The sequence below is a fragment of the Typopeltis vanoorti genome, chromosome 19 (assembly GCF_054136105.1).
Source record: "Typopeltis vanoorti isolate ZY-2024b chromosome 19, IOZ_Tvanoo_1.0, whole genome shotgun sequence".
In the NCBI taxonomy this organism is placed as follows: Eukaryota; Metazoa; Arthropoda; class Arachnida; order Uropygi; family Thelyphonidae; genus Typopeltis; species Typopeltis vanoorti.
Window position 1 is genome coordinate 5,916,183 of NC_143567.1, and position 19,471 is coordinate 5,935,653.

The following is a 19,471-nucleotide window of genomic DNA, read 5'->3' on the forward strand; positions in this document are numbered from 1 at the left end:
GAATATGAATAAAGGTGCAGTTAGCAGTAATGTGAGGACTAGAGTTTTTGCATGGTGAGTTGTGAATGAGTAGAATTAGTTGCCAGAGTCAATTGTGAGTGCTTTGTGTGTTAATGGGTTGAAGGAGAGGTATGGTAATGTGGATGATTGGGTCTCCCATGATGGGTGTTCGAACTCCATGGTGTTATCCGTATAATAATAATAATCTATCTGTCTCTGGTTATGTGATGTTTTTATTTTCTCAGCATTAACTCTAATATTTCGAAGACTGTTCTGTCCTAAATTAACAGCATGGCAAATTTTGGTGATGGTTTGGCTTTCTGTATAGCATTTTATACACTAAATTCTGTTCCAAAGTTAATGGTTTTTGGGCTCGTTTTCCATCACTACCACCACCATTATGTTTTGACATTTGTTTTGGGGATATAAAAAAGATTTTTAATTATAATCACGTTAGTGAATGTTAAAATAACGGCACAGTATTCAACAGAATCACTGGTTAGTAATTTTGCTGACTTATGCCATCTAAACAGCATGGCATTTAATGTGTTAAGCGTGTAGACACTTTCAGTCGTCAGTTTCAAAATGTGTAGGTCCTTCCAAATTTTAATGATTTGGATTATTTCAAATTTTAGAACACATTTCTCATCACTAACCACTACTGGATATGAAGTGAAACTTCATTAATGTTTTCTATATTTCCCTGTTTCAAATTGAACAAGAGGTCATCCCTGAAGGTGTATAAGGTGGGTGTGAGCTGGCGAGTGAGAAGCAGGATTTTTGCATGCAGAATTGTGAATGATTGGAATGCCTTGCCTGAGAGTGTGATGTCTGCACAGAATTTCAATGTGTTTAAGCATAGTATGATTATTTGTGTGTGTGTATGACAAAGGGACTTTCTAGATAAGTTTTTGACTCCATGGGATCTTGTTGTTGTTATGTGTCATCCAGTCGTTTTCAGCTCTCCATGATCCTGTTAGCAAAGGTTCCCCATCCCACTCTGCCTCTTGTCCTTTCTTTCAGTAATTGTAAACTCAAGTTGGTAAGTTCTTTTAGGTTGTCCATCCCTCAATCTTCTTCAATATAACTGCCTTTTCCAATGATTCATCAGCTTGTACAATATGTTCAAAGTAAATCAACTTCTGTTTAGTGATCATCGTCTCCAAGGATAATTCTGTCTTTACACTCTCTAAAACCTTTTTATTATTCACTTTTGTATTCCATGGAATTCTTAACAGTCTCCTCCAATCCATAATTCAAATGAATCAGTTCACTTCCTGTCTTTCTTATTAATAATCCAGCTTTCACATCCATACACCACTGCTTTAACAATTCTAATTTTCGTGGCCTTACTTAAACCAATATCTTGCATAATTTTTGTCAGGTTTAACAGCTTTTTTCCCCATGACTATCCTTCATTTAATTTCATCTTCACATTTACCATCATTTCTGATTCTGTACCCGAGTAAATCCTAACTTTCAATGATTTCTATTTTATCTCCCTCTATAATTAATTCATTTAAATTGTCAGAAGCCATCACTGTTTTTCTGATGTTTAAATTAAGCCTGGCTTTGTCACTTTCCCTCTTATCCAATAGAATCAACCATTCCAAATCTTCCATAGTTTCTATGAAGGTGGTATCATCTGCATATCTTAAATTATTTATTTTTCTTCCACCAATTTTAATTCCATCTGAATCTTTGTTTAAATCAGCCATTCTCATAATATATTCACTATAAATATTAAAAAGGTAGGGCTACAGTATACAACCCTGCCACACTCTTTTTTTCCACTCAGAGACTGATGTTACTGAAGCTTCTTATACAGCTCTTCAAGAAAATTAGATGTTCAGGTATTCCCATTGTTCTCATTATAATCCACAGTCTGTTGTGATCCACTCAGTTGAAAGCTTTCTTATAATCAATAAAACAGAAGAATACTTCCTTTGAAAATCTGCACTTAGTTTTCTAACCCTTTTTCTGTTTCTCTGAAGTTTCATTTTCTTCTTTCCTTTGCAATTTGAATAGCTTCTTCTGACAACCATTTACCATCTTTCTTTCTTGTTGCTTTATTAAGAGTCTTCTTTGTTGCTTCTATGACTGTACATTTTGTTTCTTCCCACAGTTCTTCTAATTCTCTTCCTGTCTTTTCCAAACTTTTTAATTTCTTTCCGACTTCTATTTTAAATTTTTATTTAGAGGATTTAAATCAAATCTAATACTATCCTTTTGTTTCTTCTTAATTTCAATTTTACTTCAGCAGTTAATAATTCATTATCTGTCCCACAGTCTACACCAGGTAGTGTTTTTGCCACTTGGATAGCACTCCTCCACCTTCTCTTGGCAATAATATAATTCATCTGATTTCTGTATTCTCCATTAGGTAAAGTCCATGCATATGAAAACTATTTCTTCTGCATTGGTATATCTCCCACTGAAGAGACCTCAAAGGTTGAAACTGATCTGCATAGTGACTCCATAATGCATAAAGATATTCATGCTTGAAAGAAATTACCTTAGAATGCTAAGATAATTTCTTGAAGAGTCAATGTACAAACATTGCTTTGATCACACTTGAGTAAAGAATTAAAAGAAGAACAGAATTTTTTTTTGTCTAGTATTTATTTGCTTGTGTGTGTGTGCTTTGCATGGGCAGTATGTACATAGGTGTAAGCTTTTCTGTAACGTAGCAGTACTTTGAAAGTTATTTTGATAAGAAAATAAATGATCCCCATCCATCAGGGTTATTTTACTCTAACAAGAGGCAACATTAATTCATCAAATAAAAATACTAGACAATGGAGCATGAAGGAAAGTTAATTATAGTCAACTTTGCAACATATTCAGCTTACAACGTATCATACTTTATGACGACCATCCTGTTATCACATTCACTAAATACCACTTCATTTCTTTCTGTTCCCCATCGACCACGGTGCTATTGCTACCCTCAAGGCATATTATTTAAGAAATACAGTTCAGTCCAGTATAAAATGCAGCTTAGTTCCTTAAGTCCCAGATTGTCAGTCCATCCTTATTCATCTAGTATGCAGTTAGATACCCAATAACAGGACATAGCATGAGAAGATGAGGAATGAGTAAATGGTCAAAAGCTCTGTTCTCTATGTTCCCTGCATACTGTATGGAGACCTCCCAATTATTGAAATTGACTCTTAAGCATATGTCTAAATTAGTTTTTCGTGATTATTAAATTGATGTATGCTATTATTTCCTTTTATTTATATTTCAAGATTAATTTTAACTTCTTTTTTCTTTCTTATTAACAGTATGAATTATTTCACAATAGGAAGTTTTAATTATAACATTTTTTAATATAAATTTGAAATATATTTAATATATTAATAGAGTTAAGTTGAAATAGAAACAGCACTGCTGCAGTATTAATACTAAATATTTTTAATACATCAAATGCGACAGTTTCATGCTTAGAAATGTATGCAAGGAAAAATTGAATCTTCAAAATGAATTCTTTTTTGCAGTCAGGACTAACTCCTCTCCATGTTGCCTCATTCATGGGTTGTATGAATATTGTCATATTCTTAATTCAGCATGGTGCTAACCCTGATGTGCCAACAGTAAGGGGTGAAACACCACTTCATCTAGCAGCACGGGCAAATCAATCTGACATTATACGCATTCTTCTTCGCAATGGGGCTCATGTAGATGCTTGTGCAAGGGTAAGAACAAACAATCATGTGTAATTAATTTTTTATTGTAATTATTTGCCAGATCTTTCATTAGTTAAGATTTTTTTTATTTTATCAAATGCATTTTCTGCTATTATACCTTGCCATATTTTAAGAAAATAACTTAAAAAGTACACACATGATTTCTTTAAATAACAAACAAAACTAATCAGACATAGTATGTCTGATTAGTTTTGTCAATTATTTGCTTCTGGTTTCCTGTTGACAAACAGAATGTTCTTAACATTATTTTGGCATTCATTATTCAGGTGATCACCAAGTTTACTCAAATGCAATGCCATAATTAGCAGAGCACTTAGTATGCAATAATTTTACAATAAAAGAGGGGAAAAAATGCTAATTTACAATATCAGTGCTCAGTAATATATTATAAAGAATAATTTCTTAGTGAAAATTTTAAAAATTAAAGCCATTCTTATTTCTCAACGGATGAGGTAGCAAGGACCATACAATTAGTATTTCATCCCTGGTGTAAAAAAAATATGGGTGCACAATAAGAAATCAAAATGACTTGAAAAGGGATCTAAACAGGCTCACTCCTAAGGAGTATTTTATTCTGTGATGTCTCCATGCACTCATCCCAGGAGGATACTCCACACAACCCACTGTCTCCTCACTTAATCCTCTCCATCTACACACACAACAGCACTATCTTATCCTTATACCACTCGTATTACTAATGTCACTTAGGTTAGCAGTCTTTCATCATTGTGATTCACATAAGAATTTTTCGTCGAGTGCAGAAATACATGTCACTGCTTGAGAGTAATACAGGCAATCTAAAAAAAAAAAAATAAATAAATAAAAGTCTACTTCAGTTGACACAGTTAAACAAAGTAACTTTTTTTGATGGAATTATATAAAAAGATATGCTGAAAAGTGATGCCTTATGCTGAACATATTGTGCTTATTGTTATTTTCTTTATTATAAAAATTTTTCACCTTTTCTGTGAAACAAATTTTTTTTTCCAAGTTATTGACAATAGCCAATCCAACTGATATTTATATGTGGCACAAGTATCAGGGGAGGAAAAGCCTATTAGAATTTCTTCAAAAACAATTTATCGAGAATGTATTGTTATTAATAATGTATGGAAAATAGGATAGTAAAATAACCACCAACAAATATTCTTCAAGAAGATCAGCTAGGTGAGGCAAATCATCTGATCACAACTGATAGAAATCAGCATAAAGTCAATTATTTTCTTATTTAAAACAAAAAAAAACCCTGAAATACCCAGATACGATTTTACACTATAGTAGATTACAACTACTCACCAGGCTGCTTGTGAAATTTGCAAGTTTGGTTGGACAGTCATACCATAGCTAGTCTGTAGTCTGAATTTAACTGTGTGTGAGCAAATGGTTTAACAGAAAGAAGGATCTTGTTGATATTTGTTTTTGACCAACTGGAAGTCATTGTTATTGGGAAATTTTGCAGGGGGGGGAGGTATTTGCAATCATTCGGGTAAAAAAAAGTTTTTTATTATTTGGTTGGAGTAGGTGTTTGAGTCAGAAAAGTGAAAACTTTAGTCAACCCATGAAAAGGAGGAGTCGAAATCATGCAGTTCACCTCATTTGACAACAATATCTAACAGACATGAGACTGAAAGCAGCTGGGTGAAGGATTTTCTCCAGAAAACAAAACTTGGATGTGGTTGCCAACAGGAGAATTGATGTCAGAATATATTTTCAAGGACAACTGGTTAAGAAGAAATCAGAAATGTTGGGAGGTTGATTATTTAGTTTGCTAGTGGCAGAGACAACAGTTGTGGAGTAAAATTACCTAGATAGATATTGCCATTATGTGGTATTTGGATTGCAGATAATCCAAGTTTCAAAGATAAAAAATCAGAAAGTTTAGAGTCGTTATCAGAATTATGCAGGTGGTAGAGACAAAAACTTAATGAGAATTTTGAAGCATAGCAGATCAGAAAGATGGAAATATAAGACGTTCTCTAACATGGAATGTCAGGGTTGACAGATGTACAAATTCTCTCCATGTAGCAGAATGCATTAAGCAGAGTGAATAGAGTAGAATTAATATAGATAGTTTCTGTAAATAAATTAATTGTTTATTGGCATATATTTTTCACTCAGTTTTCATAGGCATTCTCAACATTGAAATTAATGGAACAGAATAACATGCATCCATACATATCAGAAAAATTCATTAATATGACACTTCAGTAATTCAACAATGGTCAGTTAATCTTAGAAATTAACTTAAAAAAAAAAGGAGAGTTTAGAGTACTATTTCCAATAAAGAAATAATGTAATCCATTTGACTTGTTGCGATTCTAGTGAATGTTTAACTTTCTCTGTAAGGCTTTCATGAGAAATCTGTTTCGTGTAAGGTTGTAGTTTTCATTTAAGGTCCCCATATGTAGAGAGGCAATAGCATGTTCTGCACAACCATACTATCAAGGTTCATGAAAAAATGCAATTTTTACTTTCTTTGCAACAAACAGGGTCATATCTTTAATATTGACCAAAATATGAAACCCCAAGAGTGAGGAATCCAAGAAGGGAAGTTATTGTACAAAAACAAGCTTCTCGTGTTGGAGTTTCCAGATATCTATCATATTACTTGCTCTTGTGGTTTATATTGTTTTGGTCAGTCTGGAAGATTTATCGCTGTTCATTGTATAGAAGAAGAAATCATATCAACATTCACGAGCCAGAATGGTCTTGGTCTTGCAGAACGTGCTTTCTCCTCTAAAGCAAATTTATTTACATGTTTTTAGATTTTTAGAGCAGATTTAGCTTCCTTTGGACGTAAACCAGACCCCACCTTTTTTTTTTTTTTTTTTTTTTTTTTTTTTTTTTGTAAAGAGAAAAAGAGAGAGAAAGAGCAGATTTAGCTTCCTTATGGTAAATAGTACTCCTCAACTCTGATTTTGAATTTTTGTTATTTATGAATGTCATTCTTTTCATTGAAGAATGAAATGGAGGAGGTGGAGATTGCAAAGGAACAATTTGGCTTCATGCCTGGTAGATCAACAACAGATGCTATCTTTGGGTTACGACAGATGATGGAAAAATATCGAGAGAAACAAAGGGAGCTACATCTGGTATTTATTGATCTGGAGAAAGCATACGATAGAGTGCCAAGGCAAGTAGTCTGGAGGTGTCTGAGGGAGAAGAAGGTGCCGGAGAAATATGTCAGGTTGGTGCAGGAAATGTACAGAAATGTGAAGACAAGTGTTCGGACCTGTTTGGGACGGACAGAAAGTTTTCAAGTAACAGTTGGCTTGCATCAAGGGTCAGCATTAAGTCCGTTTCTGTTTAATATTGTGATGGAGGTGGTAACAGAGGAGGTGAGAGAAGATGCACCTTGGACAATGTTGTATGCAGATGACATCTTGCTGTGTGTAGATTCAAGAGAAGAAGCGGAAACTAAACTGGAAAGATGGAGAAAAGTACTGGAAGAGAGAGGTATGAGACTGAGCAGAAGTAAGACAGAGTATATGTGTTGCGCAGTGGGCGGTGGCCAGGAGACAGACCTGGAGCTGGAAGGAAATGTCATCAGGAAGGTGAGAGACTTTAGATACTTAGGTTCGACAGTGGAAGAAGATGGAGGAGGTGAGAAGGAAGTGGGATGCAGGATACAAGCAGGTTGGAGGAACTGGAGGGAGATGGCTGGAGTGTTATGTGATAAGAGGGTGCCGATCAATCTGAAAGGCAAAATTTATAGGACAGTAGTGAGGCCAGCTATGACATATGCTATAGAAACTGTGGCCCTGAGGAAAAATAACATTAGCAGGATGGAAGTAGCAGAGATGAGAATGCTTAGGTGGATGTGCGGTGTGACCAGAAAGGATCATCTGAGAAATGACTATGTCAGGGGAACAGTGAAAGTTACGAACTTAGGAGCGAAAATACAGGAGGCAAGGTTGAGATGGTTTGGTCATGTGATGAGGAGGGAGGATGAATATGTGGGAAGAAGGGTCATGCAGATGGATGTGCAAGGAAGGCGGAAGCGTGGGCGGCCAAAGAAGAGATGGAGGGAGCTGGTAGAAGAGGACTTGAAGATGAAGAACTTGGATGTGGTGACAGCCCAAGACAGGAAGGTGTGGAGGAGACTCATAAGAAACAGTGACCCCACTTAAGTGGGAGAAGCTGCAGAAGAAGAAGAAGAAGAAGAATTCTTTTCATTGAAGAAGGCTTATGAAATGTGGGCAAAAATTTTAATCAATAGGTAATTTATTTCCATTAGTTATCCATATTAATCATAATTTAGCTCAATTCCCATCTTATTTGTGTGTGGTCCCATCCGTGAAAGGTTATTAGTAAACCTATAGTATATTTGTACTGTGGGTAGGCGTGAGGATTTCTTTTATCTATTTTTATCAGATTTATGTATATATATGTATATACTTATGTAGTCTGTAAATCCTGCTCTAGAGACCAAACATGGAACTTTTTCAAATCACTTCAGGCTTCTAATTAGCTAGACAGTGGTCTCACAATCACAAGCATCCATGCCTACAGCAGGATTTGAACCCTCAAGCTGTTGGTTTTAGAGAAGATACGCTAGCCACTTGGCCAACTAGGTTTCAATTTACATGTTATTTCTGCGAAAACCAGTTTAGCTTTTAATAACATATTAACAAAATATGCTTAAGTGAGGTGATGTACATTTTTATTATTATTATTATTATTGTTCCGGGCAACTCCAAGGAGTTGACAGACTCATCGAGGGAGGCCCTAACATCATGTCAAGAACAACTATTCGACATTCACACAGTATCTATCATACCTTGCCTTGAACTCATTCACGGTCGTAGCACCCACAACAGACTCTGGAAGCTTATTCCATTCATTCACCACTCTCCAAGTAAAAAACCTAGCTCTAACACCCTTGTCAACCACGCTCTTGCCCAGCTTCCATGCATGGCCCCTAGTCCTCCCACCACCAGTCATATTTTCAAAAATATCTTCTGGATCAATCTTATAGAAACCCTTCAGTAATTTGAATGTCTCAATCATATCACCACTCCTTCGCCTATCGACTAATTTCTGTAACCCACAAATCTTCAACCTATTCTCATAAGGTTCATTCCACAGACCTGCTATCATCTTGGTCACTCGTCTCTGGATCCTCTCCACTTCCTCCCCATCACGAAGAAACCCTGGTGCCCATAACTGGGCACAGTAGTCCAGATGGGGTCTTATCAAGGCTCGATACAAAGGAACAACAACTTGTTTGTCTCTGCATGTTAAAGTATTTTTCAGAAGCCAAGTGATTTGGTGAGCTGTTTTAGTCACTTTTGCAATGTGCCCCCTAAACTACAATTCACTATCCACCAACACTCCCAAATCCCTGGCCTCATCAATCTCGTGGAGTACGGTTCCACCAATGCGATATACTGCTGCTATTCTTTTCACCACATAACCTTACATTTCGGCATATTAAATTGACATCCATTTTTCCTAGCCCAGTCCTCCAAACTATCCAAATCATCCTGTAAAATTTTGACATCCTGTGCACTCATAATTGCTCTACCCAACTTTGCATCATCAGCAAACAAGTGAATTCCTCTCAAATCCTTTCCAATATCATTGATGAACAAATTGAAAAGCAGTGCCCCAAGAACAGAGCCCTGCGGCACTCCACTGGTCATAAGCCATCTTGTAGACTCCACTCCTGAATAAACCACTCTCTGGTATCTCTCCTTCAACCACCCTCCTATCCATCTCACCAACCCTATATCTATCCACATCTGCTCCAGTTTACTGATTAGGGTTCCATGTGGTACCCTATCAAAAGCCTTGGCAAGGTCCAGTAGTATTACTGTAAACCCATTACCCCTATCCTGTTCAGCTGTCACTGTGTTATAAAACGTGAGCAAGTTACTGAGGCATGATCTACCCTTCACAAAACCATGTTGTCCCCCATATAATATCACATTTTCATCTATCCAATCCTGTATTCTTTTCTTGACTAATTTCTCTAAGACCTTGACAATGAATCCTGATATGCTAATCGGTCGGTAATTTACAAGAGCAGTCTTGGAACCACCTTTATGCAGTGGAAATATTTTCCCCTCTTTCCACCCCCTCGGGACTAACCCAGACCCGAGACTCAAATTAAACAAAATGGTCAAGGGTACTGACAATTCTTTAGCTGCTTCTCGTACAACACGAGCTGGTATACCATCCAATCCCACAGATGTATTGACATTGAGGTTATGCAGTAGACTACTCACCTCTACTTCATTCACCACAATTCCCGTATAATCTACTGGTACATTCGTTTCTGCAATGTCACCACCTGGTTGATATACTCTTGCAAAGTGCTCACTCAGTAACTCAACTATATCAACTGATTCAGTTACCTCCCTACCATCGGCATTCTTTAAAATCATTCTGCCATGTACATTTTTCCTTTTACTTGCTACATATCTAAAAAACTGTTTAGGATTCACTTTAGCCTGCATGGCCAATGTTCTTTCGTAATCCTTTTTTGCTTTTCTTACCACACCCGTTACCCTTCTGGCCTGCGCTTTATTCCGTTCATGTGCCTGCCGGTCACCTTTCTCCTTAAATTCCCTCCATAGTTGTTTCTTTTTTTGCAGCTCAAGCTTAATGGTGTTATTCATCCATTTAATCCCTACTTGATTTATTATTCGGACTCTAGGTATACAGTCAGCCATTGCTTCATGCAAACACTTCTTAACTACCTCCCATGCACTATCAACTTCTAGTCCTTGCAGTTGTACATGCCATGGCACTGAACCAATCAAACTCCTAAGCTTGTCATACTTTCCAGCCTGATAATTCCACATGTACCCTGTCTTAATTGAAAATTCTACACCTTTAGCCACCTCCCAAGTCAAGACCCTATGATCACTCTCACCGATTGGTGGCAATGTGGTCATATTTGTTACAGCCAAATCCTCATATGTAATTACTAGGTCAAGCACTCTCTGACCCTTAGTATTTTCCATTACATGCTGTCGCAGATAGTTATCCCTTAATAACCGCATAAAATCCAGTTCCTTCCTCCCGCGTGTCCTCTCCTCACTCCAATCAATGCGTCCATAGTTGAAATCTCCCATAATAATCACCCTCCTTCCACTCATTTCTTCTATTTGCTTGTGCATACTTTCACCACCATCTTTTCCATCACCTGGTCTATTGCAGCACCCAATTGTATATTTAGTTCTGCTAGCCACAATCTCACACCAAATGGCCTCATATGTGCTCTTTTCTCTATCCTGCAATTCAACTTCTATTCTCCTTGGCTGCAGCTCATCAGCTATCATCAACAATATTCCTCCCCCCCCCCATTTTATTCTCCCTGTCATTCCTGAACACACTATACCCATCACATTCAATTCGACTAGCTATATCATCTACAGTCAGCCATGTTTCACTAATACCAATAACCTGTGGTCTGGAAGTGCCAACCATGGCCAAAAACTCTTCCTTCTTGTTCCTAATACTCCTAGAATTAGTGTACATGAATTTAAGACCCCCATTAGCCCCAACCCTTCCTTGATGCCTTATATTAACTATTCCACTCTGATTTGCTGTCCTTATTTGCTTGGACATATTATATTCATTCTTACATTTGACTGCCTCCCTAAGGACTGTATATCTACTCCCCCCCTTAATAAATCTAGTTTCCCTGAATTTGCACATCCACCACATTCAGCAACACTTTCTCAAGTCTTCTTACACCGTAACCATTCAAATGCAAGCCATCCATCTTATATAGATCCTTTCACCCATCGAACTCACTCCACACGTCCACAAATTCCACACCACTCGTCATACATAACCCACGCATAAAGTCATTTGCAATTATGGCCCTCCTTTTAATCATTTCACTGTCATACCGTGGCAAAAGACTAATCATTCTAACTTTCTCACTCTTTTCTTTTGCTACCTCAAACAATTCATTCAGGTCTTCTATCATTTCCATTTTGTCTCCTTTCAAATTATTCATACCTGCCACAACAATCATTTCTTTCACCCTTTCCGTTTGCTGTCTAATAGACTCATAAAGACTCATCCTTTATGGTCGCACCAGGTTGGTGCGACCATAAAGGATGGTCGCACCAGGTTGGTACGATTTTGTCAAATCCTCTACTATCACACCTCGTACTAACGAGTCTCCATACAGCACTCTATCCTTCATTTTGTTCATGTTCACACTCATACATCTATTTTTCCTGTCATACTTTTTATTATTGGCTGGTTCATTCAGTCGACTTTTGCTCATACGCTCTAGCTGCTGTTTTGCCCTTTGTATCGCACCATTCAACAATGCGATCTCGCTCATTGCATCTATCTCATCTTTTTTATTCTCAGTAAAACCATTAATACTATCATTCACACTTTCTACATTCACACTCTCACAATTCTCTGGTACAACCTCGCCGTTTCTTGTCATATCCCTATTTTCTTCATTCTGAAGTTTGACAAAAATATCACACTCACAATCTGAAATACTCGTCAGTTTCTTATTCTCCCTACATTTTCTACACACATTCACTCCTTTATTATCATCTAACCACACTCCGACCGCACTCCGCAAAGCATACATTTTGCAGCTAGTACACTGAATCATCTCTTTTATTATACTGTTCTTTGATAAAGATGGCGAACCATCATTACTGGCCGCCATTTTCCTTCGTACCGGAGCCATACTTACTTGCAACATATTTTATCAAATTATAAATTATAACACACCAAAAACACACAAAAGATACACTAAGAGACGCAAGGCAAACGAAACTACACAATATTAAATAAATTTATCAACGATAACTGAAAATAATACTTATCTTATCCGGAGCTATCACGAACACTACACACTATGAATCTCTCTAGTGGCGACAACCAATTTTTAACTTTCATTATTATTTTCTGAGAGTGACATTTTTAATGACCTGCAGTGTGTGAATGAATCATTTGCTTATGCAAATGACTCATTCAGTAAATTGATTCATACTGATGATTAATTACAGGTGGAGACAGTAGACAGCTTTGCCTTACTATCTATTTCGTTCAATTAGACCTCACCTGACACTTCAATTTACATTTATGTATAGAGAGTGTCTCTACATAGGGTATTTAATTGACAGGCTTAGATTTTGGACATTATTCATAACTTATTTAAATGGTATTACGACACCAATACTAAATAACTTATAAAGAATGTTTATTCATCCATTGATTTATTATTCAGATGTTGTATGGTCATATCCTGGTGGTGAGGAATGGTGATGTGCCACACCATTCCTCACCACATGGTCCTGTTGTATGCTTTACTGGAAGCTTCATCTCTCTGAAGACCAGTCACTTCAGACACACCATTCATTCATGTCATTGAAAAGTCCTACTTCCATTCTTTAAATGTATCCAAAGGATTTCTGCTTTCTTCTGTCAGTACTCTAAGAAGTCTTAAAGTTACTATTCCTTTCTATCACCCATCCATTTGTCTGCCTTTCAGTATAGGAGATCCTCAACAGCCTCCTCTAACACCACATCCCAAAAGCAGCTTTCCTTTTCCTCTCAGACTTCTTTGGGTTAAAAGTTTCACATCCATAAGTTGCTATTGAAAAAACAGCTGTTTCAGAATCCTCAGCTGTGTTCCTGTGGAGATAGATCCATCCTTCTGGATTTTAGACAAGTCTCTGACTATTGTTTTATCCATTCCTAATCTTTTTCTGTTGTCTTCTGAACAGCATTTCTTCACATTACTGACAGATCCAATTACTCAAATTTGTTAACTTCCTCAATTATTCCTCTGTTAATGTACCCTTGTTTCTAGGAACTTTCTTGTCCATATTTCCTTTGAGAATCATACTCTTTGTCTTGGTAGGGATGAGTTTAAGTCCTCTATTCTTGTAGATCTCATGAACTTTGTCAAGGATTTGTCCTAGTTCTTCCATGTCATTACCAGGGAGTACTGTGTCATACCTCATATTATTCGTCCATCTGCCACCTACTCTAATTCCTGTCTTAAGCTCATCCAATGCTGCATGCATTGATATCCTCAGCACAGATGCTAAACAGGTGAGTAGAAAGTAGGTACCCTTGCCTAACTCTCCTGCCTAACCGAAGCCAATCAATTAATGCAACACCTGGTTCTTACTACTTGACTTCTTGCTCACTGTACACGATTGCTATCAATCTGATAATGTGTTGAGGAATGAATGCCCACTATTTTCATTACCTCCTACATTTTCACATGCTGAACACAGTCAAACGCTTTGGAGTTGTTTGTGAAACACATTACCTAGGGGAGTCTATACTTCTCAATGATCTGTCTAAAGCAAAGAATCTGATCTCTCAATTCGACATTTTCCTGGTGAGAGGGCTCTTCCAAATTTTTCGTATCCCCTCTGTTGTACAGTTCCTCACAGTACTCTTTCCATCTGTTTTTGATTTCCATTTCTTCTGTTAATACTGCTCCATTCTGTCTTTGATAAGATTCAGTTTGGACTTAAACTTGTACTTAAGGTCATGAAATAAATGAAACATCCTTTTATACTTGTTCCTTCTCATCTGCATAATAATTTTCCTGATCCTGCCTAATGGCTTTTCTGACTTCTCTTATATTCTTGTATTTCACTTGTAATATTCATACTTTGCTTTGCATTATTCAAAAGTATTCAAAATATCCTAAACTCTATCTGAAATTGATAAGAAATTATCTGTGTGTCTGCAAAGCTGATTCATTAAGTACTCAGTATACTCTCACTTGAACAGGAAGAAAATTATTACACTGCAAGTTCTACCTGTGACTTAGATACAGATTGTCATCAAGTTACATGTCAGTATTTTGTTAAAAGTACTTTGTTAAAATAAGTATTATTATGCATATAAATGAACATGTGAAACTGATTAAGCTGTGAGAAATTTAATGAAATTGAACTAAAAAGCCATATGACTTGTTACGTGTTTACCATATTAAGTCATTGTTCTTGACAGTACTAGTTATAAAAAATTGTTGAAAATAATTGTATTTTATGAGTAGATTATTAAAATTTGTCTTCAGATACATTTGAATGTTTGTTTTCTCTATAGGAACAACAGACACCCCTACACATTGCAGCTCGGTTGGGTAATGTAGATATTGTAGGATTGCTTTTGCAACATGGTGCAGCTGTGGATGCAACTACAAAAGACATGTATACTGCTCTACATATTGCTGCAAAAGAAGGACAAGAAGAAGTTGCTTCAGTCCTTTTAGATCATGGTGCTTCACTTACTGCAACAACAAAGGTCAGTGTGTGTGTATGTGTGTGAAAAATCCACTTAATTTTTTGTTTTCTTATGATGTGCTATTAAATATTTAACATACCCATTAGGCTATGTTAAATATTTAAGAATCTAATATCCTGATTGCCACAAACCAGATTGAGCGAGTACCTTAAATTCTGCAAACCAAATTGAACATCTTAGGCGTCTAGATTACATTTAAGAAAATGTTATATTTAGTGAAATAGTAATTAACCACTGAAATAAATTTTAGGAAACTATTCCAGTAGCAGATATTTTAAACAAATTTAAAAAGACCCTAGAACAAGTATTTGAAAAGAATTAATTTAGAAGAGCTGATATGGTTTGTGCATAGGTATGGTAGTTTTATTGGATGTGATTGGGTTGTTTGCTCAGGTGCAGTAATTTTACTTTAAACAGTTATTACTTTGCTATTATCAGGACTCCAGAAATCCACTTGCCACAGGCGAGTTATCAGAGATAGGTGGCAAGTGAATTTTCAGCCTCGTTCTAAATGCTTTCAAAATATATTATTTTCTTTGCATAACTTTACAACTCATAACAAATTTATTAGAGAAGTTTATTTCCAGAGAATTGGAAATAAAACTTCTAGTTCTGAAATACTTAATTCCAACACTATGGTATTTTGTTATAAAAAAATCACTACAGCACTTGCAATTTTAGTTGCAGATTTTCTCAAAGTCACAACACAAACCAGTCATCTTCACTTTCTTCCATCCTTTTATCTTCTAAGTTTGTAGTTCAGAACTTTATTTTTCTTTCTATATGAAAGGCTAAAAAAAAATGGTAATTAAAAACACAACTTTCCATATCTTCTTTCCCAAACAGTTGTGTTATTGTCAGTGTTGTTACATAACAATTGATAACTTTTAAACATTTTTCTTTCTTTCTGTATGAAAGATTTCATAAATATCCACTATTGAGTTCCAAAAATTTCCCTAATTTTTCTCATTATAGCACTTTTTACTACGCTCATGCTCCATTATGTGTTATAGTTGCAGTGCTTTACTTGTCACTTGAAGTATATATGAGAAGACAAGTATGGTTTTCATATCATGAATATGTTTAAATTATAGTTACTAGTCTTAGTTTAGTCCTTCTCAATAATACAAAAATTAATAAGAAAATCACATCAACTTAATCATTACTTCTGAACAAATTAAAAACATCCATCAAAATTTCTGGTTGAGGCATGATTTTTGAAATATTCCTTGCATATCTTTCAATGGGTCGAAACCACTGATCGCTATGCAAGGAGTCTCATGAATTAAAGTAAGTCCAGTTATCATTTCCAGTAAATAAGTTTTTTAATCAAATCAATGCATTCATTCAGTTCAATATTAACCTTACATGTATATACAGTATGCATGACATATGTGATAAATAATATTAACACGTTCGCTGCCACGCTCCTCGGGCATAGTTTGTTCCCGCACGCCAAGTGTTTTCGCGTCTTCAAGGTCACTACGAGTAATCTCGTAGCCGGCTTATCAGACAGAATTTTGTTTCATATGCCAACTACGAGTAATCTCGTATCACCCCCACCCATATATTACATGTGCTGACGATTGTGTTTATTGTGTCTAGTCTCTAAAAATCTTGAGTTTCGCCATGACCAGTAAAAGAAAACTTACTGATAAAGAATTAGAAGTTTACGCTAATATGAGCGATGATGAATTTAATGAATTCATCATCGCAAATGGAAGGATAAGAAGGAAGTTCTTTCCATTTCAAATAAGCACAAATTTTAAATGGTTGAAGCAAAAAATCGGAATGGTAAAATTCAATTAAAACGTTAGGGACTATAATTTGGGTATGCCAGGCATCGATCTTTTTGATCAAATGCTTTCTTACTATTCCCCCTTACGAAAGACAGTTAGATGGCCAAAGAAATTGGCAATATGCATTCCTGATATATACATTCAAAATGTGCATAAATTTTATAATATAATTACTGGAAACGCAATGACTGCGTTAAAATTTAGAGATCAATTTATCTCAGTTTTTGTTGGAATGGATAAGCTTACAGCACCACAAATTATCATCAGGATTCGGATCTTCATTATTTGGAAATTTTACCACCTACAGAAAAAAATAATTGCCTGACAAAGCCACTGAGTATGTACACGAAACAAACAATGACGTCAAACGTGTTATTATTGTCCTGTTTGCCAGGAAAAACCACCATTATGTGTGGAAAATTGTTTTAAAGCGTATCATTCATAATTTGAATAAATTGGTTTTTATTTTATTGATTTCATTTTATTATTTTTATTCATTTTTATCAGTTTTAAATTGATTTACAAATTACGTGTTATACTACAGATTAGCTCGCACTTTGCATAGGAGGTTGGTAATCAACATACGAGTATATTCGTAGTTGACTTCTGAGGCACATGTATAATATACAATATTTTAGTTAAAATTATTTCCCTTCTATCAAGCCCCCAGACTTGCTCTCCACTTTATTCAGAATCCAAGGGTCCAAATTAAGGTAATTATACTAAGGGTTAACTTGTGTTTGGCATAGGAGGTCGGTAAATCGACATACGAGTATACTCGTAGTTGGCTTGTGAAGCTCATATACGAACTACGAGTATACTCGTAGTTGGCAGTGAACGTGTTAAATTATTAAAGAAAGTGCTTTTCTCTTAATATAATTTCATTAAGAAAATAAACCTTATATGATAGAAACTTATTAGATATTAATGGGATGTTTTAAAATTGATGCAGAGCAAATTTTTCAATACGTGACAAATAGTGAATGTGTAAAAGTGTGGTAACTGAGTGTATGTGGGCTAAATTTTTTGCATGTAGAGTGGGAACAAGTGGAATGGATGGCCAGAATTGATTATGAGTGCTGTGACAGTTAATTAGTTTAAGGAAAGGTATGATAGGTTTTCTGCGTATAAAAGATAGTGTGGGTCAACCACGATGAGTCTGCTTAGCTGGTCTCATGCAGAGATAAAGATTTTTTTCCTTTGGAAAATCAGTATGACTTGTAGCAGAATTCATTTTCACTTGTAAACATAGAGGTTCAGTTGAAATAGATATCATTAACCAGTAACAAGTCACATTCTTTTAAATGTGACTCTTTGCTCAAACATTGCATTAGAAATACCCACTGTCTCTGATGTTGTTAAAGAGCATATATAAATTAGTAATGAACTCCTAGTCAGAGAAATGCAGGGACAAAAAAAAAAAAAAAAGAAGAAGAAAAATAGTGATCCGTTTCTCAAGGTTTGCCACTGTTTAAGTGTTGGCTGCCATTGCCTGAATTATATATCATCTCCATACATGAGAAATACCAAAGCAGATGACATAACAGTGTCATGTGTTGGCGAGGGGTTAGATAAAGGAATTTGTTGATGCATTTATTGAAGAGCTGGAGGAATGGTCATTGTAATCATTGGTGAAAACAAAATGGGAAAGCCTGTTCTAAAGAACAGAGGTATATGGAATGAATGAATGAGGAGGAGAATGAGAATTTGCTTTGATATGTTTGGAGCTGAACTGTATGTGGGTGTTGACCAGCGGCTGTGTCTTCTTCCATGATTAGAGGAAAGTGGAAAAATGGCAGTGGCTATTTCATTGGAGCTGGGAAAATGAATTTGTTCATTTCACAGCAATCTCCCACCTCTTTCTATCATACCCTAAAAAAGCAAAAGATTGAATCATTTATCATCATGATATAGTGAAAATAAATGCACTCTCTATAGTAGGCAGAAAGGTACTTGAACGTCTATAAAGAAAAAATAGTTTGTCTGTCCCTGACACATTGTTCAGAGACTGGATATCCTATACCATCTGTTTAGGAACAACTATTCCTTTCCTGAAAGATATTTCTTGTGCCAGAAAATGAAGCAGTAATCCTCATATATGCATAGATACATGTTTATTTATTTATTTATAAACACTTGAAAGTGCACTTGAAAATGCTTCTTATGCATTTTCCTCCAAACGGAAGAAGGGAACTTCAATAAGACATTCTTCTAAAATGTTAGCACTTGTATCCGGAGTACATCAGATACATGGCCCAGAATCAAAAAATAAGAAGGATACAAGTCCACTACCATTTTAATGCCCTGGTAGTTATTGTAGTATGGGTCACCTTTTCTGCACAGATAATGTATTTTTACTCACTTTACTGGAAGATATTCATAAACATTCTGCTAAGCCAAACCTAGAAATGACTTTCTGACACTGTCTTTAACATTGATAATACCCAAACTGCCCATGACATCTATAGACATCCAGCAAAATCTGGATACAATTCTGTAACACCTATTGAATAACATGGATAAGAAGTGCAATTTGGTCTCACTATTTCATCCACCTCGGCCGGTAGGGAGGTTAAAGATCATATATTAATTGGTAGTGAATTCCAGGTCAAAGTTGGAAGTACGTTATCTCAGCCTTATCATCAAGAACATGGTGTTCCTCAAGGCTCCCTCTTAAGTGTGATATCTTTTGCTAGCAAA

The 19,471-nt window shown here is 35.9% G+C and overlaps 1 protein-coding gene across 16 annotated transcripts in view; it reads left to right on the plus strand.

The window, feature by feature from the left end:
• LOC150095834 (uncharacterized) overlaps positions 1-19,471 on the plus strand; it is a 1,527,755-nt gene that overhangs the window by 618,039 nt on the left and 890,245 nt on the right. For all 16 annotated transcript variants that reach the window (XM_090409494.1, XM_090409490.1, XM_090409495.1 and 13 more), the window contains 2 exons: positions 3,501-3,698; positions 14,775-14,972. In XM_090409494.1, coding sequence (XP_090265620.1) covers positions 3,501-3,698; positions 14,775-14,972 — 396 coding nt within the window. The remainder of the gene's footprint in view (positions 1-3,500; positions 3,699-14,774; positions 14,973-19,471) is intronic.